This window comes from Oncorhynchus keta, chromosome 15 (assembly GCF_023373465.1).
Source record: "Oncorhynchus keta strain PuntledgeMale-10-30-2019 chromosome 15, Oket_V2, whole genome shotgun sequence".
Classification (NCBI taxonomy): Eukaryota; Metazoa; Chordata; class Actinopteri; order Salmoniformes; family Salmonidae; genus Oncorhynchus; species Oncorhynchus keta.
In genome coordinates, this window is record NC_068435.1 from 14,042,098 (window position 1) to 14,062,318 (window position 20,221).

At 44.2% G+C, this 20,221-nt stretch overlaps 1 protein-coding gene across 1 annotated transcript; it reads right to left on the bottom strand.

Annotated features, from left to right (window-relative positions):
- Positions 1-285: 285 nt before the first annotated feature.
- LOC118394462 (angiomotin-like 2a) lies at positions 286-11,116 on the bottom strand. Its single transcript, XM_035787664.2, has 10 exons — positions 10,797-11,116; positions 9,297-10,115; positions 8,595-8,709; positions 4,893-5,037; positions 4,567-4,656; positions 3,118-3,589; positions 2,850-2,951; positions 2,537-2,694; positions 2,040-2,171; positions 286-1,684 (listed from the first exon to the last, which is right to left on the bottom strand). Exons 2-10 carry the CDS (start codon positions 10,049-10,051, stop codon positions 1,596-1,598), a joined length of 2,058 nt encoding a protein of 685 aa, XP_035643557.2. The 5' UTR covers positions 10,052-10,115; positions 10,797-11,116; the 3' UTR covers positions 286-1,595.
- Between the last annotated feature and the right edge of the window lie 9,105 nt (positions 11,117-20,221).

A 20,221-nucleotide genomic window follows, 5' to 3' on the forward strand; every position in this document is an offset into this window, starting at 1 on the left:
GACTGGCCACCCCTCATAGCCTGGTTCCTCTCTAGGTTTTGGCCTTTCTAGGGAGTTTTTCCTAGTTTTCCTTCATTAACTAACGAGAGCCCTCATTATCTCTCTTTCGTGGTTTCTCTCACTCTCTGGAAGGAATGAATGTGTCAAGAGAAGATGAGAGGTAAAGTGAGGGAAATAAAAAGTGTAAAGAAAATAAAACCGCCAACAGAACAAATTTTCAAATTCATACTCACCAAAATCATTTTTTTTTTCAGGAATAAAACATGTCAAAGTAAAAACAGGAGCTATATATTATAATATTTTATTGCTTCATGAAATGTTTGAATTCAAATTCACAACCTTCATATTGTTAGGAGTTTTGGCCAGTGTCTGCTTGAGGTCAACACTTTATCTGTTGGCCAGCTGGACATAACCATGATTGTCGGCACAGAAATTACAAAACACAAAAAAAAATATCTTTGGCATTCTGTTCATAGCAAACATATCTAAAATAATTAGAGAAATGTCTGTATAAAATATATTAACCTGCTAGTTCAGAAAAAGGCTCACAGTAAACGAAAACCAAATGGTGTAGTTTGCAGCTTAATCAATGTGGTGAATCTGACCAGCGGATTCACCACATCAGAAAATACACATGAAGAATAATACAACAAACAAACTATCGGTGAAAAGCAATAAAACAAACTCTTCACCCTCCCCAGGCTGAGAATGGTCTCACCGGGCTTCATGTTTAGAAGTCGGAATAGAAAAACCAGACTATACATTGCATACTGTATCACAACTATTTATAAATCTGTAGAGACTAGTGGAGGCTGCTGAGGGGAGGACGGCTCATAGTAATGTCTGGAACGGAGCAAACGGAATGGCATCAAACACATGGAAACCGTGCATTTATGTATTTTTTCCCCATTCCACTCCAGTCATTACCATGACACAGTCCCCAATTAAGGTGCCACCAACCTCCTGTGGTAGAGACAGCTACTGGGGGCTTAGGGAATATGGCCAAGGAAAATATGAACATTAAGATTTTGGCATTTTTATTCAATTATAGAGATGGGAGAGTTGTTCTCCTAACTCTGACGAATTCCTTGGCACAGGAATGTGGCCAGATTGTGGGCACATTTTTGCACGGGGAGGGAATGCCAGTCAAAAGTCCAAAGATAAATTCTACAGACAAGGTTATTTGGAAAAGCGTGAAGCTTTCAGTTCATATTTGGGAATAAGTTCCTGAACTCGTTGTACACAGAAAATATAAATAAACTTTGGCATACACTGACAGTACAATGGGATGTTTCCCGTTACAAAACTGAAATACTGTCCCAAGTACCTCGAAAGTTTCACAGTCTCATATACCAAGACAGCTAGCCTGCAGCCACCTGGCTAAGAGAGAAAGAGATCGAGGAAGAGCACCGCTCCCCTCTAAATGTGAAAGCCCACAACCTTATTCCACACATACGCCTCTCATTCTTCAACATTCTTGTCTTCCGTCCATTTTTCAGAGAAACTCTGACCATTGGCGTAGTCAGTTGCTCTGCACAGCTTTCGAGAGTTCACTACCCTCGAGTGAATCTCTTGTCAAGGATCAAAAGTCTTCCTCAAATGAAGATTTCCACTGCCTCCAAGTCATCCAGGCCTCTTAATGTGTTCAAGGAGGAGGCACTATGTTGTTGCACAGCAGCGTTGTCTTTAAAATAGAAGAGGGCAAACGTGTTAGAGGAGTGGAAACAGTGGAAAAATAAGCCACAGTTACAGTACATTATCTGAAACCAAAGAAACATGCTGACATTTTCAAATTGGGATGATCCAGTCGGGTAAACACGTGTAGTCAATCCTCGGGTCTAAGTGCGACAACATAGCACATTCCGGCAGCCCACAAATGACCTCTAACCAACAGAGCCATCGCCGATTGGCTTTTTCTATGGGAGTATGGTTGGTAAATCAATGACTGCCAGGGCACAGCATGTGATGCAGTTACAGAGAAAGGTTTGGGTGTTTGGGCGACTGTGCGTGTGTGAGTGAGAGAGAGATAGACTACTCACCAATGCTGAGGTTAGAACCAGTGGCTGGCTCCTTGGCCTTAGCGCCATCCTCTGATCCACAGCTCTGGCTGGGGTGAGCTGGGGAGGAGCACCGGAGAAGAGAGAGAGTCTGGTCGTCTGACAAACTCTTACCTACAACACAGTACATGAAAGAGATCAGCCACTGGCACGCATTTCATTGATAAACAGGTGCTGTCATTCTAACCTCAATCCACTTCAATGCTCATTACTATTATATTTTACAATAACTCCTTACTTAATATTTGATTATGTTGCATGTATGTAGAGAACAGAGGCTCCTGAACCGAGCCCTGAGGGACCCCTTGAGTAATATCAATCAAATGTATTTATAAAAAGCCTTTTTCACATCAGCACATGTCACAAAATGCTGTACAGAAACCCAGCCTAAAACCCCAAATAGCAAGCAATGCAGATGTAGAAGCACAAGTAATAGATTAAAAAAATAATAATAATTAGTCTCTGACCCTCATCCTTACTTTTGTTTATGCTGGTGCACTTGGCCGTGCTGACAGTAGTGTACGTGGCGGCAGGCAAACAAGACCCATCCTTCTTGATCTGTTCCTGGTGCAAATGCTGGTGGAGGATATTGAGGACAGCATCCTTCTCCAGAATTTGGGTGTAGAGAGCACAGATCCTATTGACAGGAGAAATATTGAGTCAGATCTCCAATCGCCACGATCTGATGCAACAAAGTACATTAAACGTATTATACAAAGTATCATAACAGCAATAATACTATACATTCTGAATAATATAGATTTAAAGAAAGAAAAAGTATCATCTTTATACCGGTTTTCCATCTCCTGGTTTCTGTAGTCAGATACAGGCAGGACCTCATTGAAGCTGTTGTTGGAAGAGTGGCAGGGGGAATGGTTGATGATGGTTGTGTCTCTGGAACAGAGGAAATACATTATTTTAGGAAATGGATGCAGGTAAAAATGTAAAGTATAAAAAACGCATTTAGCCTACATGTTTTGAAAATGTTTTCTCCTATATGTGCATACAGAATACAACCTTTGAGGGATCAATCCCTTAACGTTTAACCTCTGACCCTTACCTCTGAGCAGCGGCGCTGGCGGCCACATCCATGGCGAACTGCCTCATGGTGCTCTCCTCCAAGTATTTCTGCTCCCAGCGCACCATGTCTGCCTCCAGGGCTAAGATACACTCCTCTCTCTCCCTCAGACGCTCGTGCAGGGGGCCCACCGCCATGCCCGGCGGGTGAGACTGCCTCTGCTGCGCCCTCAGGCTCTTCAACTCTTGCTCCAGGCGTGTCCTCAACCTCATCTCCAGGCCCTCGCGCTTCTCGCAGGTGGTCTGCAGCTGAGCCAGGGCGCTCTGCAGCCGCTCCACCTTCTCCACGTAGGCCCGCTTGAGGCGCAGCTCCTCCTCCAGCTGCCGTCCCCTGCACCGCTGGGCCTCCAGGGCCTCCTCCAGCTGCTCAGCCCTCAGGCACTGCTCCTCGGCGGAGTTGCGGAGCCGCTGGAGTTCTCGCTCTGCACGCTCACGCTCAAACTGCTGCTCCTCGTCTGATGGGAGGAAAGAGGGGAGAAGAAGCGAAGAGGAGAGAAGAAGAGAAGGAGAAGAAAGAGGAGAAGAGAAGGTTATATATGGTATAGCCAAAAAGCTACAAACTGTACAACATTCACACATAGGATACATTTAGAAGATACATCAATGAAAAGCTAGTGTTGTGTACTGGGCTGAACACGAGACCTGAAAAACAGTCTTATTCTAAGGCCACATGGAGCTATTTTGAAGGTGAAAATTAGAGCTTGGACTGTCTTAAGCCATCACACCACCATCACTTTAACCCTGCTAATACATCCCAGCATTCACCCATCATGGCAGATGGTCCTCATTTGCCCAAGCACTCGTGGAATGTCAAGGGGAAAGGAAGAGGAAGTGATGCGGGCAGCCCCTATCCCTTTGACCCACTTAACAAGAAACATTCCTCCAACCAAGGCCGTACACCTCCAATCCCATCTAGCCTTGGGGAAGGCCCACTGCTTAAAATGACAACGTAAATCAACAACCCTAGGAACCTGATGTTAGGTCAACTGTATTTTGTCATTAATAATTCCTTTTCCGATAATACATTATAATAATTTGATGGGTGCTTCTATTTGTCCTGTTTTTTTGCATATCCAAACTCCCGAGACGCCCTCGGAGAGGGGAGTCAAGGTTAGGGTCAGCCATTATCAGCAGCGATGATAGAGCAATTAGGGTTAAGTGCCTTGTTCAAAGGTACATGGACCAATTCACTCATCTGCTCTGGGATTCAAACTAGTGACCTTTCAGTTACTGGCCCAATGCTCTAACTGCTAGGCTACATGTGTTTACTATTGAGGCGTTCTCACCAGATAAGCGAGGTTATACAACTAAAATTCCTGCATAGAGGATGTAGCTTGGCTACAAGGTGCCGTGCTATGCTCCAATCCTGTGACATGGCTGAAGGTCTAAGACTTGGAGTATATGAGAGAGATGGAATGGATGACACACTTACTTTGCTCGAGCAGTTTGGTCATGATGTGCTGGTTGTGGTCGGCAGCTTCCACTTCTTTGGCGGCGTGTGTTCTCGCATTCTCCAGGCTTTCTGTAAACGCAAATATTTAAAGTTTAGGAAAACTGGAAGCATTTCTAAACTGCTATACACTTACACTAAAACAGATTTGTGAAAATATTTCCATGCCCCCAGTCCCACTCTAATATAAACCATTATAATCCCCCAAAATTGTTTTGGACCAGTTTGGGGGCATGAACGAAATACAAACAAGCCTGGCCAGTCAATGTCTAACAAACCAGAGAGCTTGTGTTATTTGTAGTCCTTACCTCGGAGGTCTCTGTTGAATTCCTGCAGCCTCCTGATCTCATCCACATGTTTTCTCCTCAAGGTCTGCTCCAGGCTCTCCCTCTTACAGCTGCCCTGCAGCAGAGTCTCATGGGCCTTGGATACCCTCTGGACCTCCTGCTCCAACTGAATGGACAGATAGAAGGAAGAGGGGAAAGGAGGACATTTTTGGTCAGCCATCTTGTTTGTTGGTTTAATATCTTTATATGCGTTGGAGATGCAGGGGGTGGGGGTGTTGGTTCAGGCGTAGAACTGAGTTGGTTCAGGCGTAGAAATAAGTTAACATACACCTTTGCCAAATACATTTAAACTCAGTTTCACAATTCCTGACATTTAATCCTAGTAAAACTTCCCTGTCTTACGTCAGTTAGGATCATCACTTTATTTTAAGAATGTGAAATGTTTGAATAATAGTAGAGAGAAGGATTTATTTCAGCTTTAATTTTTTCAACACATTCCCAGTGGGTCAGAAGGTTACATACACTCAATTAGTATTTGGTAGTATTGCCTTTAAATTGTTTAACTTGGGTCAAACGTTTCAGGTAGCCTCGAACAAGCTCCCACAATAAGTTGGGCGAATTTTGGCCTATTCCTCCTGACTGAGCTGGTGTAACTTAGTCAGGTTTGTAGGCCTCCTTGCTCACACGCACTTTTTCAGTTCTGCCCACAAAGTATCTATAGGATTGAGGTCAGGGCTTTGTGATGGCCACTCCAATACCTTGACTTTATCCTTGACTTTGTCATTAAGCCATTTTGCCACAACTTTGGAAGTATTTGGAAGACCCATTACATTTACATTTAAGTCATTTAGCAGACGCTCTTATCCAGAGCGACTTACAAATTGGTGCATTCACCTTATGACATCCAGTGGAACAGCCACTTTACAATAGTGCATCTAAATCTTTTAAGGGGGGGGTGAGAAGGATTACTTTATCCTATCCTAGGTATTCCTTAAAGAGGTGGGGTTTCAGGTGTCTCCGGAAGGTGGTGATTGACTCCGCTGTCCTGGCGTCGTGAGGGAGTTTGTTCCACCATTGGGGGGCCAGAGCAGTGAACAGTTTTGACTGGGCTGAGCGGGAGACCCATTTGCGACCAAGCTTTAACCTTAACTAGCTTTGACTGATGTCTTGAGATGTTGCTTCAATATATCCACATAATTTTCCTTTCTCATGATGGCATCTGTTTTGTGAAGTGCACCAGTCCTTCCTGCAGCAAAGCACCCCTACAACATGATGCTGCCACCTCCGTGCTTCACGGTTGGGATAGTGTTCTTAGGCTTGCAAGCCTCCCCCTTTTTCCTCGAAACCTTTCAATGGTCATGGCAAAACAGTTCCATTTTTGTTTCATCAGACCAGAGGACATTACTCCAAAAAGTACAATCTTTGTTCCTATGTGCAGTTGAAAACCGTAGTCTGGCTTTTTTATGGCGGTTTTGGAGCAGTGGCTTCTTCCTTGCCGAACGGCCTTTCAGGTTATGTCGATATAGGACTCGTTTTACTGTGGATATAGATACTTTTGTACCCGTTTCCTCCAGCATCTTCACAAGGTCATTTGCTGTTGTTCTGGGATTGATTTGCACTTTTCGCATCAAAGTATGTTCATCTCTAGGAGACAGAACGTGTCTCCTTCCTGAGCGGTATGACGGCTGCGTGGTCCCATGGTGTTTATACTTGCATACCATTGTTTGTACAGATGAACGTGGTACCTTCAGGCGTTTGGAAATTGCTCCCAAGGATGAACCAGACTTATGGAGGTCTACAATTGTTTTTCTTGGGTCTTGGCTGATTTTTTTATTTCCATGATGTCAAGCAACGATGCACTGAGTTTGAAGGTAGGCCTTGAAATACATCCACAGGTACACCTCCAATTGACTAAAAATGATGTCAATGAGCCTATAAGAAGCTTCTAAAGACATGACATCATTTTCTGAAATTGTCCAAGCTGTTTAAAGGCACAGTCAACTTAGTGTATGTAAACTTCTGACCCACTGGAATTGTGATTCAGTGAATTATAAGTGAAATAATCTGCCTGTAAACAATTGTTGGAAAAATTACTTGGGTCATGCACAAAGTAGATGTCCTAACCGACTTGCCAAAACTATAGTTTGTTAACAATAAATGTGTGGAGTGGTTGAAAAATTACTTTTAATGACTCCATCCTAAGTGTATGTAAACTTCCAACTTCAACTGTATATACATATGGGCATATATACATAAATATCCCTGGGAGCACATTCTGTACATATAGGCACATAGTCTACATACTGTGTGTATACACAGTACAAGCACTATACAAGTATAATCCAGAGGAATTTGAGCAAACACCACTCCCTGTGTGTGTGGCTGATTTATATCTGCATTCCTGGGAGCTAACAATCACGCTTGCCTTCCAGGTGTGGCTAGTTCACTCACACAGAGAGAGAGAGAGATGGAGGTCTGGGCAGGTTGCCAGTGTGGGATAGGTGTGCATGCCTGTGCCTGTGGAAACCGAAACAGGCAAAGAAGTGGAAAAGTAGAGACGCCCACCATTACAGCAGCCACTCGGGCATGTCTACTCAGGCCTGTGGCCCGACAGTCCGGGGAAACTTTCCAACCCTGCTAATTATCATTCTTTAAGGCTGAGGGAGCACGAGGGGCGGGGTGACGTAACTCCAAAAGGAGACCAGCAGCAGTTTATGCATTCACCATAGAGATAGAAAGATGGATATAAGCCGTTTTAGCATGGACATTGCCATCGAGGGCTACCACCATTTTAAAGAGGAGTCCTCAATCTAGCTCTATCTACCAAGATAAATGGGTGAAGTCTTATCAGTCAGTGTTGTTGCCACCATCTTGATTCATAATAGTAGACAATAACATACTGACATGGGGTTGTCAAGAGGAGTAAACAGTTTTGTCAGGAACATTTTATGAGCTGGTCAATAAAAAGGGTTGAAAAAAGAGAGGCGAAAAGTGACGAAAACAAATGGGGTTGAAAGAGGATGACAGTTAAAAGAGGATTAAAAAAAAGGATGATTGATGAAAAGTGAAAATGCAGTGGGATCAAAGTACAATAGAGTCCTTTCAGTTGACACACACAGACCTGCCACCTGCCCCGGCTAGCAGAATGTCTCTGTCTCGGCACTCTGAGCATGTCAGCTGTGCCAGGGGTCACAAACCCATCGACTGCTGTCTGACATTCCCTGGATAGGACCGAAAATCTATGGCCTCTCTGGAACTAAAGGGCACATACGCACGACCCCCATCTGCAGAACAATGCAGGGAGTGTGGATACAGTAACAGCCTCTGGGCTCTATGGGGTCTCTATGTACAGCCAATGGTAGCAGCTGTTGTAATGATCTCCCATATACAGATAGGGGAGTGTGTCTGGGGTCGCTGCACAGTGCTACTTGGCTTGTGTTTCCTCCATTCCCTTCATTAAGTGGCACATGTTGTGGACTTCAGTACTTTGTGATTCAGTATGGGCATGCCAACTTGAGAAGTTAAGTGTTTTGTGTAACTCAAAGTTCATCATGCATTGATGACCGAGGAAAACGTGAAAAAAAGTCTGATATGCACCTTTCCTGTATCTCGTGAATAGGTCCTCCAAAATTAACATCAGTCCTTCACGCATACAACGGCACAAACCATTCCAATGTCATGTCGCCATCTTCAAGATGGACAAAAAAGGAGAACGGTTCTCACCTTGTGGATGCGACAGGCCTTCTCTCGGTGGCCCTCCAGCTCCTGTCTCAGCCTCTCGTTCTCCAGCACCAGCAGGTCCATCTGCCTTGGCTCAAATCTGCCTGGGCCCGCATACCTGTGAGGAGGGACGTGTGTTGTTGAGTTCACTAGATATCCAAAGATTTACAACTACAAGTCTTTCGATGAGCGTGACTAACATAGCTCCTTAGCTCATAGAACCGTTGTTACGTGAGCAACCTACATTTGTTAGGCATCCTAGGTATTACAAGCACCCTATATTAGAATGAACACATCAACTCCACCCTAGGTAGGTTGGCTTCCAAAGTGTTCTCAGAAAGGCAATTGGAATTCCAACCTGCGCATGTAATGACTCACAGCGCATGCTAGGAGGTTTGGAATGCAAGGCACCGATGACATATAGCCAATGACACACGGCTTGAAGTCCATTATGCGTATGGCTTTGCCCACAGAAATTAACACACTATGAAATGTGTGATGGCTGTTGATTCAGGGCAATGACAACCAAACGGTGGGTACACCTTTGCATGATCTTTCTATATGACACACACACACACACACACACACACACACACACACACACACACACACACACACACACACACACACACACACACACACACACACACACACACACACACACACACACACACACACACACACACACCTGAAATGCCTTAGTACCTGTGCTGCTCGATCTGGAGTGACTGGGGCATGTCCCTGTACACACACTGGGGCTCTTGAGCGTGGATGGGCATATATCCTTGGGACATAATGGTAACCGATGAGTATTCTGGGTGTGGGATGTGTTGGTCCTGGAGGCCTTGTGGGGGGGCGTAGTAACCCAGCTCTGGGTAGCTCTGTGAGGAGCTCTTCGCCGCCTCCGACTTCGCCATGGCACAATTTCTCTCCAGAGACAGCTGCAGGAGACGCTCACTGAGCGACCGCATGTGCCCTCGCTTTAACTCAATCAGCTCCTCCGCTGCACGGTAGTCCGCATCACGCAGGACGGTCCCCTCGCAGAGCTGCTTGTGGGGGGCCGGGGCAGGTGCCCAATGCTGAGCCAGGTATTGGGAGTGGGCCTTGGCCTGCTCGTAGGTGGGCAGCTCCTCACCGTGGAGCTGGTAGAGCTGGTAGCTGCTCTCTGAGTGCTGGTAGTCTCCATGGTGCTCCTGGCCCTGGGGCTCCTGACGGGTGGACAGCTGGAGGTATGAGGAGTCCTCCTGGGTGAGGCTCTCCAGGGAGGAGCGGGGGCTTCCACTGGGGCCCTCTTCTGCTCCGCTCCCTGGTCCTCCGCCAGGGGACCCTCCACTGCCTCCGCGCAGTGCCTGCTGCTGGATGGCCAGGAGGGTGCGGGCATCTGTGGGGTTGCCATAGCGTAGTTGTTCCTGGATGAGGCGGTGCAGGACCGTGCCAGACGGCTCTTCTGTAGACGCCATGTTGGTTCCGTTGTTCGAAGCTGGTGATCAGGGGTAGACAAGGTGTTTATGGATGACCATGAACCTGGAATATGAAAAACGATGAGAATCAATAAGAATACAGGTAATAAGAACTGGCAAGTAGGCCTACACCTAAAACTGGATACTTGATCATATACAACATTAACAGGAGGCCAGTCAATCATTTGCATGATAACGCAAATGTTGTGTGGTCATCCAAAACATTACTGTAGAATAATGTAGACTGCAAAAAACAACTAATATTCTGTTTTTTTAAGCCCATACATTCCTCGAGGCCTACAGGAAGTCAAGTAAAAATCAACAATATATTCACTACTTTTGAGTGATGTCATTCCATGCATTGCCTTGTAGTAATAATTGTTTTAAAAATTGAAATAGTGAAGCGCATACGGTATTAATTGACACATTAGTTAAATCCACAACATTATGGAAAAAAATGTTTGTTGTTCATGAAAAGGTTCATAGAAGTAACTTTGCGACGAAGGGAAAACTTGCATTTGAAATTCCATTCTAAAAGAGGAGCCAAGCACATAGCTCTAGAAACAGTTTCAGGAATAAGAACCGACAAGTACTCATGGTGTAGCGTGCACAGAAATAATATAACTTCTGCGAACTTGTGTTTACGCACAATGGCTGAGTATTAGGCTACAATTCAAGGCTTAAATGTTACAAAGTAGCCTAAAGCCCACATTTCCCATACACACACACACGTAACAATTCTTACCAGTTCACACTCGCATTCCAGCGAAACGTTTTTAATAACTTAAAAATAAAAAATTAATTAAGCCAAAGTAATCCACAATGTTTCGTTTAAATCGTTCTCGTCCTTCCACACGGAGTTTTGTTGTCTACTCTTTTCGGAACTTGCTCCACACTGACATGGTTGTCGAGCACAGAGAGATAATAAGTAACTGAGCAGAGACTGAAGTCGGAATGCCTGGAATGTAGAGCGCGCGAGGTCCCTCGGGGATCAAAAGCGTAAACCACACGGTTCCAATGGGGGAGGTGGAGGACGAACTGAATAACTGCAGTTCTACTCACAACCATGAGGATGGCGTGTTATGGAGTTGGAACATCAATGCTTATGCATTTGTTCCTGATCATCAACAAAACTCAGCGATTCATTATAGAGAAATAAGCAGGCAGGAGTTACATAGGCCTAAACATGTCATAAAGATGAAAACATGCTGACAATGTCTAAGACTTAAGTAAATATTCCTAGTTTCCAAACATCTCTCATTGTCTGTCTGATATTATACCGTTGCAGATATTTAGTGTGTAGTAATATACATCTATAGATTTGTTTTGACACATTTCATTCAAGGGCAACTGTGCATGTAACCAACTGAGCATGTAACCAACTGAGCATGTAACCATTCAGTCAATATGGCGCTATAGGTTTCAGCTAATGAAAAAGTCTATAGATTCAGGACTCTACATAACTAATCTATATTTATCTAGTGACGAGTGTAGTCATTGACTTGTGTGTGAGATGAGCATCTCAGCAGGAAGGGAAGGGAAAGTGGATAGCCAGTTGCACAACTGAATGCATTCAACTGAAATATGTCCTCAGCATTAAACCCCACCCATCTGAATCAGAGGGGGGTTGCCTGCGAGTCATTAGCACCTGGGGAGCAGTTAGGAGACAGAGTGGGGTGAGGAGAGGTGTATATACTGTAGGCAGCTGTCCATTGCAATCTGTGGCTTCTGTCTTCCCCGTGACCAGGACATAAAAAGGATTTGTGCCTAATGCAATACATGATGCAGAGTGGTAGAGAATTCCAAACAGTAGCCCTTGCTGGACTATGGGGTCAAATCTCAAAAACACTATATATACAAAGGTATGTGGACACCCCTTCAAATGAGTGGATTTGGCTATTTCAGCCACACCTGTTGCTGACAGGTGTATAAAATTGAACACACAGCGATGCAATCTTCATAGACAAACAGTGGTAGTAGAATAGACTTACTGAAGAACTTAGTGACGTTCAACGTGGCACCGTCATAGGATGCCACCTTTCCAAAAAGTTAGTTTGTCAAATTTCTGCCCTGCTTGAGCTGCCCCGGTAAGTGCTTTAATTGTGAAGTGGAAAAGTCTAGGAGCAACAACGGTTCAACAGCGAAGTGGTAGGCCACACAAGCTGACCTAACGGGACCGCCGAGTGCTCAAGCACATAGCGCATAAAAATAATCTGTCCTTGGTTGCAACACTCACTACCAAGTTCCAAACTGCCTCTGGAAGCAACTTCAGCACAAGAACTGTTCTTCTGGAACTTCATGAATTGTGTTTCCAAGGATGAGTAGCCACACACAAGCCTAAGATCCCCATGCGCAATGCCATGCGTCATCTGGAGTGGTGTAAAAGCTTGCCGCCATTGGACTCTGGAGGTGTAGCAATGCATTCTCTGGAGTGAGGAATCATGCTTCACCAACTGGTAGTCCGACGGGCTAATCTAGGTTTTGCGGATGCCAGGAGAAAGCTACCTTCCCCAATCAGCTCAGGGATTTGAACATGCAACCTTTCAGTTACTAGTCCAATGCTCTAACCACTAGGCTACGCTGCCGCCCCAATGGACTCAATGTCTATGTAAATGGATCCTATTTGTTACTTATGGACCAAAAGGCTATGAAGATGGAATCTGCCTTTCAGACTGGCCCCCAAATTAGCGTAGATGTTGCGTATATAGCCCAAAACTAACTGTGACAAATGCATACTGACCCTTCTCCTTTACTGACCTTTTTAGCAACCATAAACACTGGCCAGAAACTTCAAAGGACTACTGAAAAATCAAAACTCGTAGTTAGCCAATTGTTTTGCCAACCCCTCTGCCGGTATGCGGAAACTGGCTTCAGGCACTTGTTCTGAGAAAGTTTAGTCTTTTCTTTTTACCTCTCATGGTTAAGGTGATGCTGGGAGAGGCAGGAAGCTGAACCAACAACTCAAGTCTCCAGTCCATATTTTGAAGGAAATGTGGATTGTCGGATGAAGTTTCTGATGTTAGAATCAGGGTCTTTGTAAGCAAGGGTATTCTTGGCAACACATCAAAACCTCCCAGGCAAACCTAATAAACATTGTCATTTTCAAAATTTGGGAAGGTGAAAACAGTCCTACATAATACATTCCATGGCGTAGTGCCTTGCTGAACGCAGCCCACAGCTCATTACTCTCTGTTTAAATTACATCAAACATCCTGATAATGCATTTCCTCAGGTGTGTGTCCCCTGGGATTCACTGTCCCACCTTTATTAAAGCACACATTCCACGTTTTGGGTGGTTTTGAGTGGTGGTGGGTATTCTTAAACATACTTTTTAAAATTAACATAGCCAAGTTGTCTGGATGGCGATTTGTAATATGTTTATTAAATAGGCAAGTCAGTTAAGAACAAATTCTTATTTACAATGACGGCCTAGGAACAGTGGGTTAACTGACTTGTTCAGGGGCAGAACAACAAATGTTTACCTATTCAGCTCAGGGATTTAATCTAGCGATCTTTCGGTTACTGGACCAACGCTCTAACAACTAGGCTACCTGCCACCTGACTATGTAATAGGGCCGGGCGCAAGGTCAACAAGGTGTTAAAGGCATGTTTGAGTTTCCCCTTGAATGTGGACACCCTCATTAAAAGCATTGTTTGTTTTTAACACCTCCCCACTACTTCCTCTCGCCCCGACCCTCACCTCTCTTTGTCTCCGCCTGTTAACAACAAGCCTCTGGCTATTTGCCCCCATTGTGGCAGACTTCCTGTGAACTTCCAAAGGAATGTCAAGTGGCGTGTCCCTTTGAAATAATGGACATTGAAAGGAGCCATTTCTGGTTCTAGTGGAATCCAAAATCGCTGGTCTTAAAATGTCCTGCTGTCTGTGCACTTGGGCGGGCTTCAGTTAACCAAAGTTAAAGCCCCATGGGTTGTGGGTCCAAAAGTAATTGTGGAAGGAAGGAGCTTTCCTGGAGCTGTGTGATAGACAAAGCAGGCTAGCATTACTACACCGAATGACTTATTCTAAGAGAGGGTAGGAGGAGAGGCCATCTCACTGAGGACTGGGTTTCTGTCCTGAGGCTCGGAGGGAACAATAGGATAACATGGGATTGAAACTGGACATGATAGAACCGTGTAGAGGAGAGTAGAATTCTAAAGGGGTGAGATAAACTGGGATTGGATAGTGGGGCACAGAATGGAATACAGCTTAACACGATAAGGTGGGATGGAGAGGAATACAATTGGATAGGGTTGTATTTGGATGGGATTAATTCCTTCTATAGATAGGGATCACATAGAATGTGTTGGGGTGGTATTTTGTTCTGTTACTTCAATGACATTGCATATTCCCATGTATTCATATTTCAAGATAGAACGACTGACTTTTTATGTACTTTTGAAGCATTCTGGGAACAGGTCTCAGATCAAGACAAGTACGGTCTAGCGTTGTTTATTTGGTTAAAATTCCTCTATTAAATTCTGACAGAACCCTTATGAGGAAACACAGAATTATTGCTGCAATTACTACAGCACGTTATTGAGCAATCCCCGCTTGCTCCATCCACTCCAGTTGAAGGGAATTTCCAGTAAAGTTTATAACTGACACATACAGTATCAGACAATGACTCATGTGGGCAGAATCCTTCAAGTCTGTGACTAGACCACACTGCTGTTACAGGTGTGTGTAAAAACAACACAAGTATTGGCTGGTCAACGTGTTGGAAACAATTTGAAGGCTCAATTTTCAAAATTTCACAAATTTCAAACCCGTTGAAAGAATTCAAGAACCTGATGAAAGAATGTAACTGGTGTGTGTGTGTGTGTGTTTGTGTACTGTTGTGTGTTTGATGTAGTGTATCTGAACAGCACTCTCTCCTGGCTTTCTGGGTCAAACTGGACTTGTGATTTTTTATTCCTGTGCCTTGATATCTGAGACACACGGTCACGCCCTGGCCTTAGTATTTCTGTGTTTTCTTCAGCCTGGAGCAGCCAAAGCCGTCAGTCTGCCAGGATCCGCCAGAGCCGCCATTCAGCCAGGATCCGCCAGAGCCGCCATTCAGCCAGGATCCGCCAGAGCCGCCATTCAGCCAGGATCCGCCAGAGCCGTCAACCTGCCTGAGCTATCTCTTATTCTTGGGCTACCTCTCAGTCCTGAGCTACCCCTCAGTCCCGAGCTGCCCCTCAATCCCGAGCTGCCCCTCAATCCCGAGCTGCCCCTCAATCCCGAGCTGCCCCTCAGTCCAGTGGGGCCCTTTGTTAAGGTTACTAGGCCATGGTCGGTGGCGAGGGTCGCCACTCAAGGGACGCTAAGTAAGCGGACTAAGACTGTGTTGGAGTGGGGTCCACGTCCCGCGCCAGAGCCGCCACCGTGGACAGACGCCCACCCAGACCCTCCCCTATGGGTTTAGGTTTGCGGGCGGGAGTCCGCACATTTGGGGGGGGGGGTACTGTCACGCCCTGTCCTTAGTATTTCTGTGTTTTCTTTATTATGTTGGTTAGGCCAGGGTGTTTTGCACCAGTTAGGACTGTTTCGGTTTTTCCACGTTTTTTGTATTTGTATAGTGTTTACGTTTTCGTCTTCATTAAAGATGCTTAACAATAACCACACTGCATATTGGTCCGATCCCTGTTTCACCTCTTCAGAGGAGGAAGAAAACCGTTACACACACTACTCATGAAAACAGTATGCAGGATGAGGATCGGTGCCGATGGGAATGAATTCAGCAACGGAAAATAAAAAAAGTCTTTGGCCATTTTCCCCTTTTCCATGGGTGCTTTTGAGACACTCTTCTCGCTATGTGTTTAGGCTCTTACCCCACCGTTCCTCTCCACCTTGTTGAAAATACAGAGAATGTCATGACATTACCATGGTGAAATTGCTTTTCTCCATCTGAAAACAAATAGTTGGCATTTGCTCTCACATATTACTCACACGCCGCTGAGGGCATATAGTTGAGTGTCACCGTAATCAGTGGTGTAAAGTACTTATGTAAAAATACTTTAAAGTACTAAAGCCTCTTAGGGCTAGGGGGCAATGTTCGTAAGTTTGGATGAATGAAGTGCCCAAAGTACTACCTGTTATTGCCTGTTACTCAGGTCCAGAAGCTAGGATATGCATATAATTGGAAGCATTGGATGGAAAACTCTGAAGTTTTAAAAACTGTTAAATTCATGTCTGTGAGTATAACAGAACTGATATGGCAGGCGAAAGCCCGAGGAAATTACATCAGGAAAATGTTTTTCTGAGGTCACAGTCCATTTCATTGCTTGTCTATGGGATATACAAATAAATAGCTCCCAGATTGCAGTTCCTATGGCTTCCACTAGATGTCCACAGTCTTTAGAAAGGTTTTCAGGCTTGTTTTCTTTTTTAATTATTGAGTAGTTGTAGTTTTTCCAAGGTGTCTCTCATTAGGAATGTAGTCTTGTTGAGCGCATGAATGAGGTGCGCGCTCTTCGTTATTTATCTTCCCTATTGAACATATTATTCTCGGTTTTCAATTTCATAAATTATTTAGATATTAGAGTACCTGCGGATTAATTAGAAACATCGTTTGACTTGTTTGGACGAACTTTACTGGTAACTTTTTGGATTTGTTTGTATGCATGTTGAGCGAGTGGATTACTGAATCAAGCGCGCCTACTAAACTGACATTTTTGGGATATAAAGAAGGACTTTATTGAACAAAACTACCATTTGTTGTGTAGCTGGGACCCGTGGGACTGCAAACAGAGGAAGATCTTAAAAAGGTAAGTGATTTATTTTATTGCTATTTGTTACAATTGTGACGCCTGTGCTGGTTTGGTAAAGTATTTTGGTGTGGGGCACTGTCTTCAGATAATCACATGGTATGCTTTCGTTGTAAAGCCTTTTTGAAATCTGACAATGCGGTTTGATTAACAAGAAGTGAAGCTTTTAAATGATGTAGGACACTTGTATGTTCATGACTGTTTAATATTACAATTTTGTCATTTGAATTTGGCGCGCTCCAGCTTCACCGGATGTTGTCGATTTTGATCCTGCAAGCGGGATCCGTGAGCTTAAGTCGTTTTTTGGGGTATCTGTACTTTACTTTACTATTTATGTTTTTGACAACTTTTACTTCACTACATCCCTAAAGAAAATGATGTACTTTTTACTCCATACATTTTCCCCGACACCCAAAAGTACTTGTTACATTTTGACAGGAAAATGGTCCAATTTACACACTTATCAAGAGAACATCTCTGGTCATCCCTACTGCCTCTGATCTGGAGGACTCACTAAACAGAGAACATCTCTGGTCATCCCTACTGCCTCTGATCTGGTGGACTCACTAAACAGAGAACATCTCTGGTCATCCCTACTGCCTCTGATCTGGTGGACTCACTAAACAGAGAACATCTCTGGTCATCCCTACTGCCTCTGATCTGGTGGACTCACTAAACAGAGAACATCCCTGGTCATCCCTACTGCCTCTGATCTGGTGGACTCACTAAACAGAGAACATCTCTGGTCATCCCTACTGCCTCTGATCTGGTGGACTCACTAAACAGAGAACATCTCTGGTCATCCCTACTGCCTCTGATCTGGCGGACTCACTAAACAGAGAACATCTCTGGTCATCCCTACTGCCTCTGATCTGGTGGACTCACTAAACAGAGAACATCTCTGGTCATCCCTACTGCCTCTGATCTGGTGGACTCACTAAACAGAGAACATCCCTGGTCATCCCTACTGCCTCTGATCTGGTGGACTCACTAAACAGAGAACATCTCTGGTCATCCCTACTGCCTCTGATCTGGCGGACTCACTAAACAGAGAACATCTCTGGTCATCCCTACTGCCTCTGATCTGACGGACTCACTAAACAGAGAACATCTCTGGTCATCTCTACTGCCTCTGATCTGGCGGACTCACTAAACACAAATTCTTCGTTTGTAAATTATGTCTGAGTGTTGGCTATGCATCAATAAAAAAATTTAAAAAATTGTGCCGTCTGGTTTGCTTAATATAAGTAATTTGAAACTGTTTATACTTTTACTTTTGAAACACATTAACGGTGGTCTGCCTTCACTGTGTTTAAGCTGCTCGGAACACAAAATAACTTCACAAGTTCCTAAATTCTTAAGATTAGTTTTTTAAAGTGTTAAAACAGGTGGAAACGAATCATTGAGACAGACATGACAACAACTCTTGTTAGAAATAACTGTTTGTATTGTCATAAACTTCCAAGCAGGGTCTGCTTAGAGTGCATGGCATGCTGCAGCATGCATGCATTTCTCCCCATAACAGTATTTGTTCCCTGCACCTGTGGATTTTTGTTGGAAGTGCTTACACTACTTTGAAAAAAGAAAACCTATAGTTGCCACAGGCAATCAGGCCTATGCTTTCAAGGCTTAGATCCTGAACAAGGAAATGTGTTGTGCAGCATACAGGAAAAACTATCAATGACATTGAAGAATCACCCTTTGTAAGGCTGACCTAAAGATTAAAGCAACTAAACGGAATTACAACACCTACTACACAAAAACTACAAAGTGATTGTCCATGACTTTTGTGCATAGAACTTGCAAAGTACAAGCCCATGAGGCTTTTCCTTTACAGTCACTCATCCAAAAGGTCTAAGTAAGTGAGAGACGAATGACACGGCAGTTCTGTGTCCAACCATGACATCCGTTTCAAAAACAGTCCTTCGGCCAATCAGGGCGGGAGATCATGGGAATGCCAATCATTCAGCCATGCTCGGCATGTGTGCCCCCCAGGACATAGCTATCTGCTGCCGTTGCTGACTCTGCCATTGCTGACCCGGCACATTGCGGAAGATCAGTCATGTTGGCCACAGGCAGCATGGTGGAAAGAGCGAGCCCTTTATGACTGGAGAGGAGATTCAAACCTCTGAGGGACTTTCCATATGGCCTGGAGGGAAGTTTGTGTTGGTTATTAGTGATGGTTATTATTATGCTTAGATGGGCTGTTACTAAGCATGGTTAGCCAAAGGGGATAGATTGGCCATATCTGTCATTAGTAGAGTGCATTGTTAAATTTGTTTTCTGAGCATATGACTTGATAAAAAATAAAAAAATTTAACTCCGTCTTGTACTAGAGTTTATGTCCGCACCCCATGGAAATGTAATTAGCAAAATAATTTAAAAAATCCCCATAAAAATATGTCTATTTAAGCTAGAGATATCTCATAGCACTTCGCTCTGCAGGTTGTATAACTTTTTCATTACATTTCATTATAGTACAACGGTTGATTTGTCTAATCTTAGCAATTCTTCTTAGCTAGCTACATACCCGTCCTTGTATCAGAGATAATTGCTTAATTATCGTATTTCGTCACCCTAACGTAGCCTTCACTGCTATTCGCCCAGGAGCTAGCAAACGCTAGCTAACGCCCACAGATTAGCATCACTGTAGTGCTATTCACTCAACTGAACGACTTGATTAGTTTAGTGTTAGCTAGCTACATAGCTGTCTTTGTTTCCAAGATAATTGTGTAGTTTAGAGTGTGTAGTCTTGGAGTGATTATCTTAATTCACTGAGGTTCGCTAGCCAGCTATTTGTCGTCCTTAACGTAGGAGACTCTGCTAGCTAGCCAACAGCTAACAGCTAACAGCTAGCCAACGTCTACTGAAACGAATTCAACAACCCGGTCAGGTAGTATCACATTTTCATTTCATTTCATTACAGTACAACGGTTTGATTTGTTTGATCGTAGCTAGCTACATAGCTAGCTACATAGCCGTCTTTGTTTCAAAGATAATTGTGTAGTCTAGAGCGATTTCCTAGGTTAGCTAGCCAGCTATTGTCGTTCTTTTAATGCAACGTAACGTAAACAACACTGCTAGCTAGCCAGCTAGCCCCCGAATAGTAGCACTGTAGAAACTATTACACTCAACGGAACGACTTGATTAGTGTAGTGTCAACAACGCAGCTACTGCCAGCTAGCCTACTTCAGCAGTACTGTATCATTTTAATCATTTTAGTCAATAAGATTCTTGCTACGTAAGCTTAACTTTCTGAACATTCGAGACGTGTAGTCCACTTGTCATTCCAATCTCCTTGCATTAGCGTAACCTCTTCTGTAGCCTGTCAACTATGTGTCTGTCTATCCCTGTTCTCTCCTCTCTGCACAGACCATACAAACGCTCCACACCGCGTGGCCGCGGCCACCCTAATCTGGT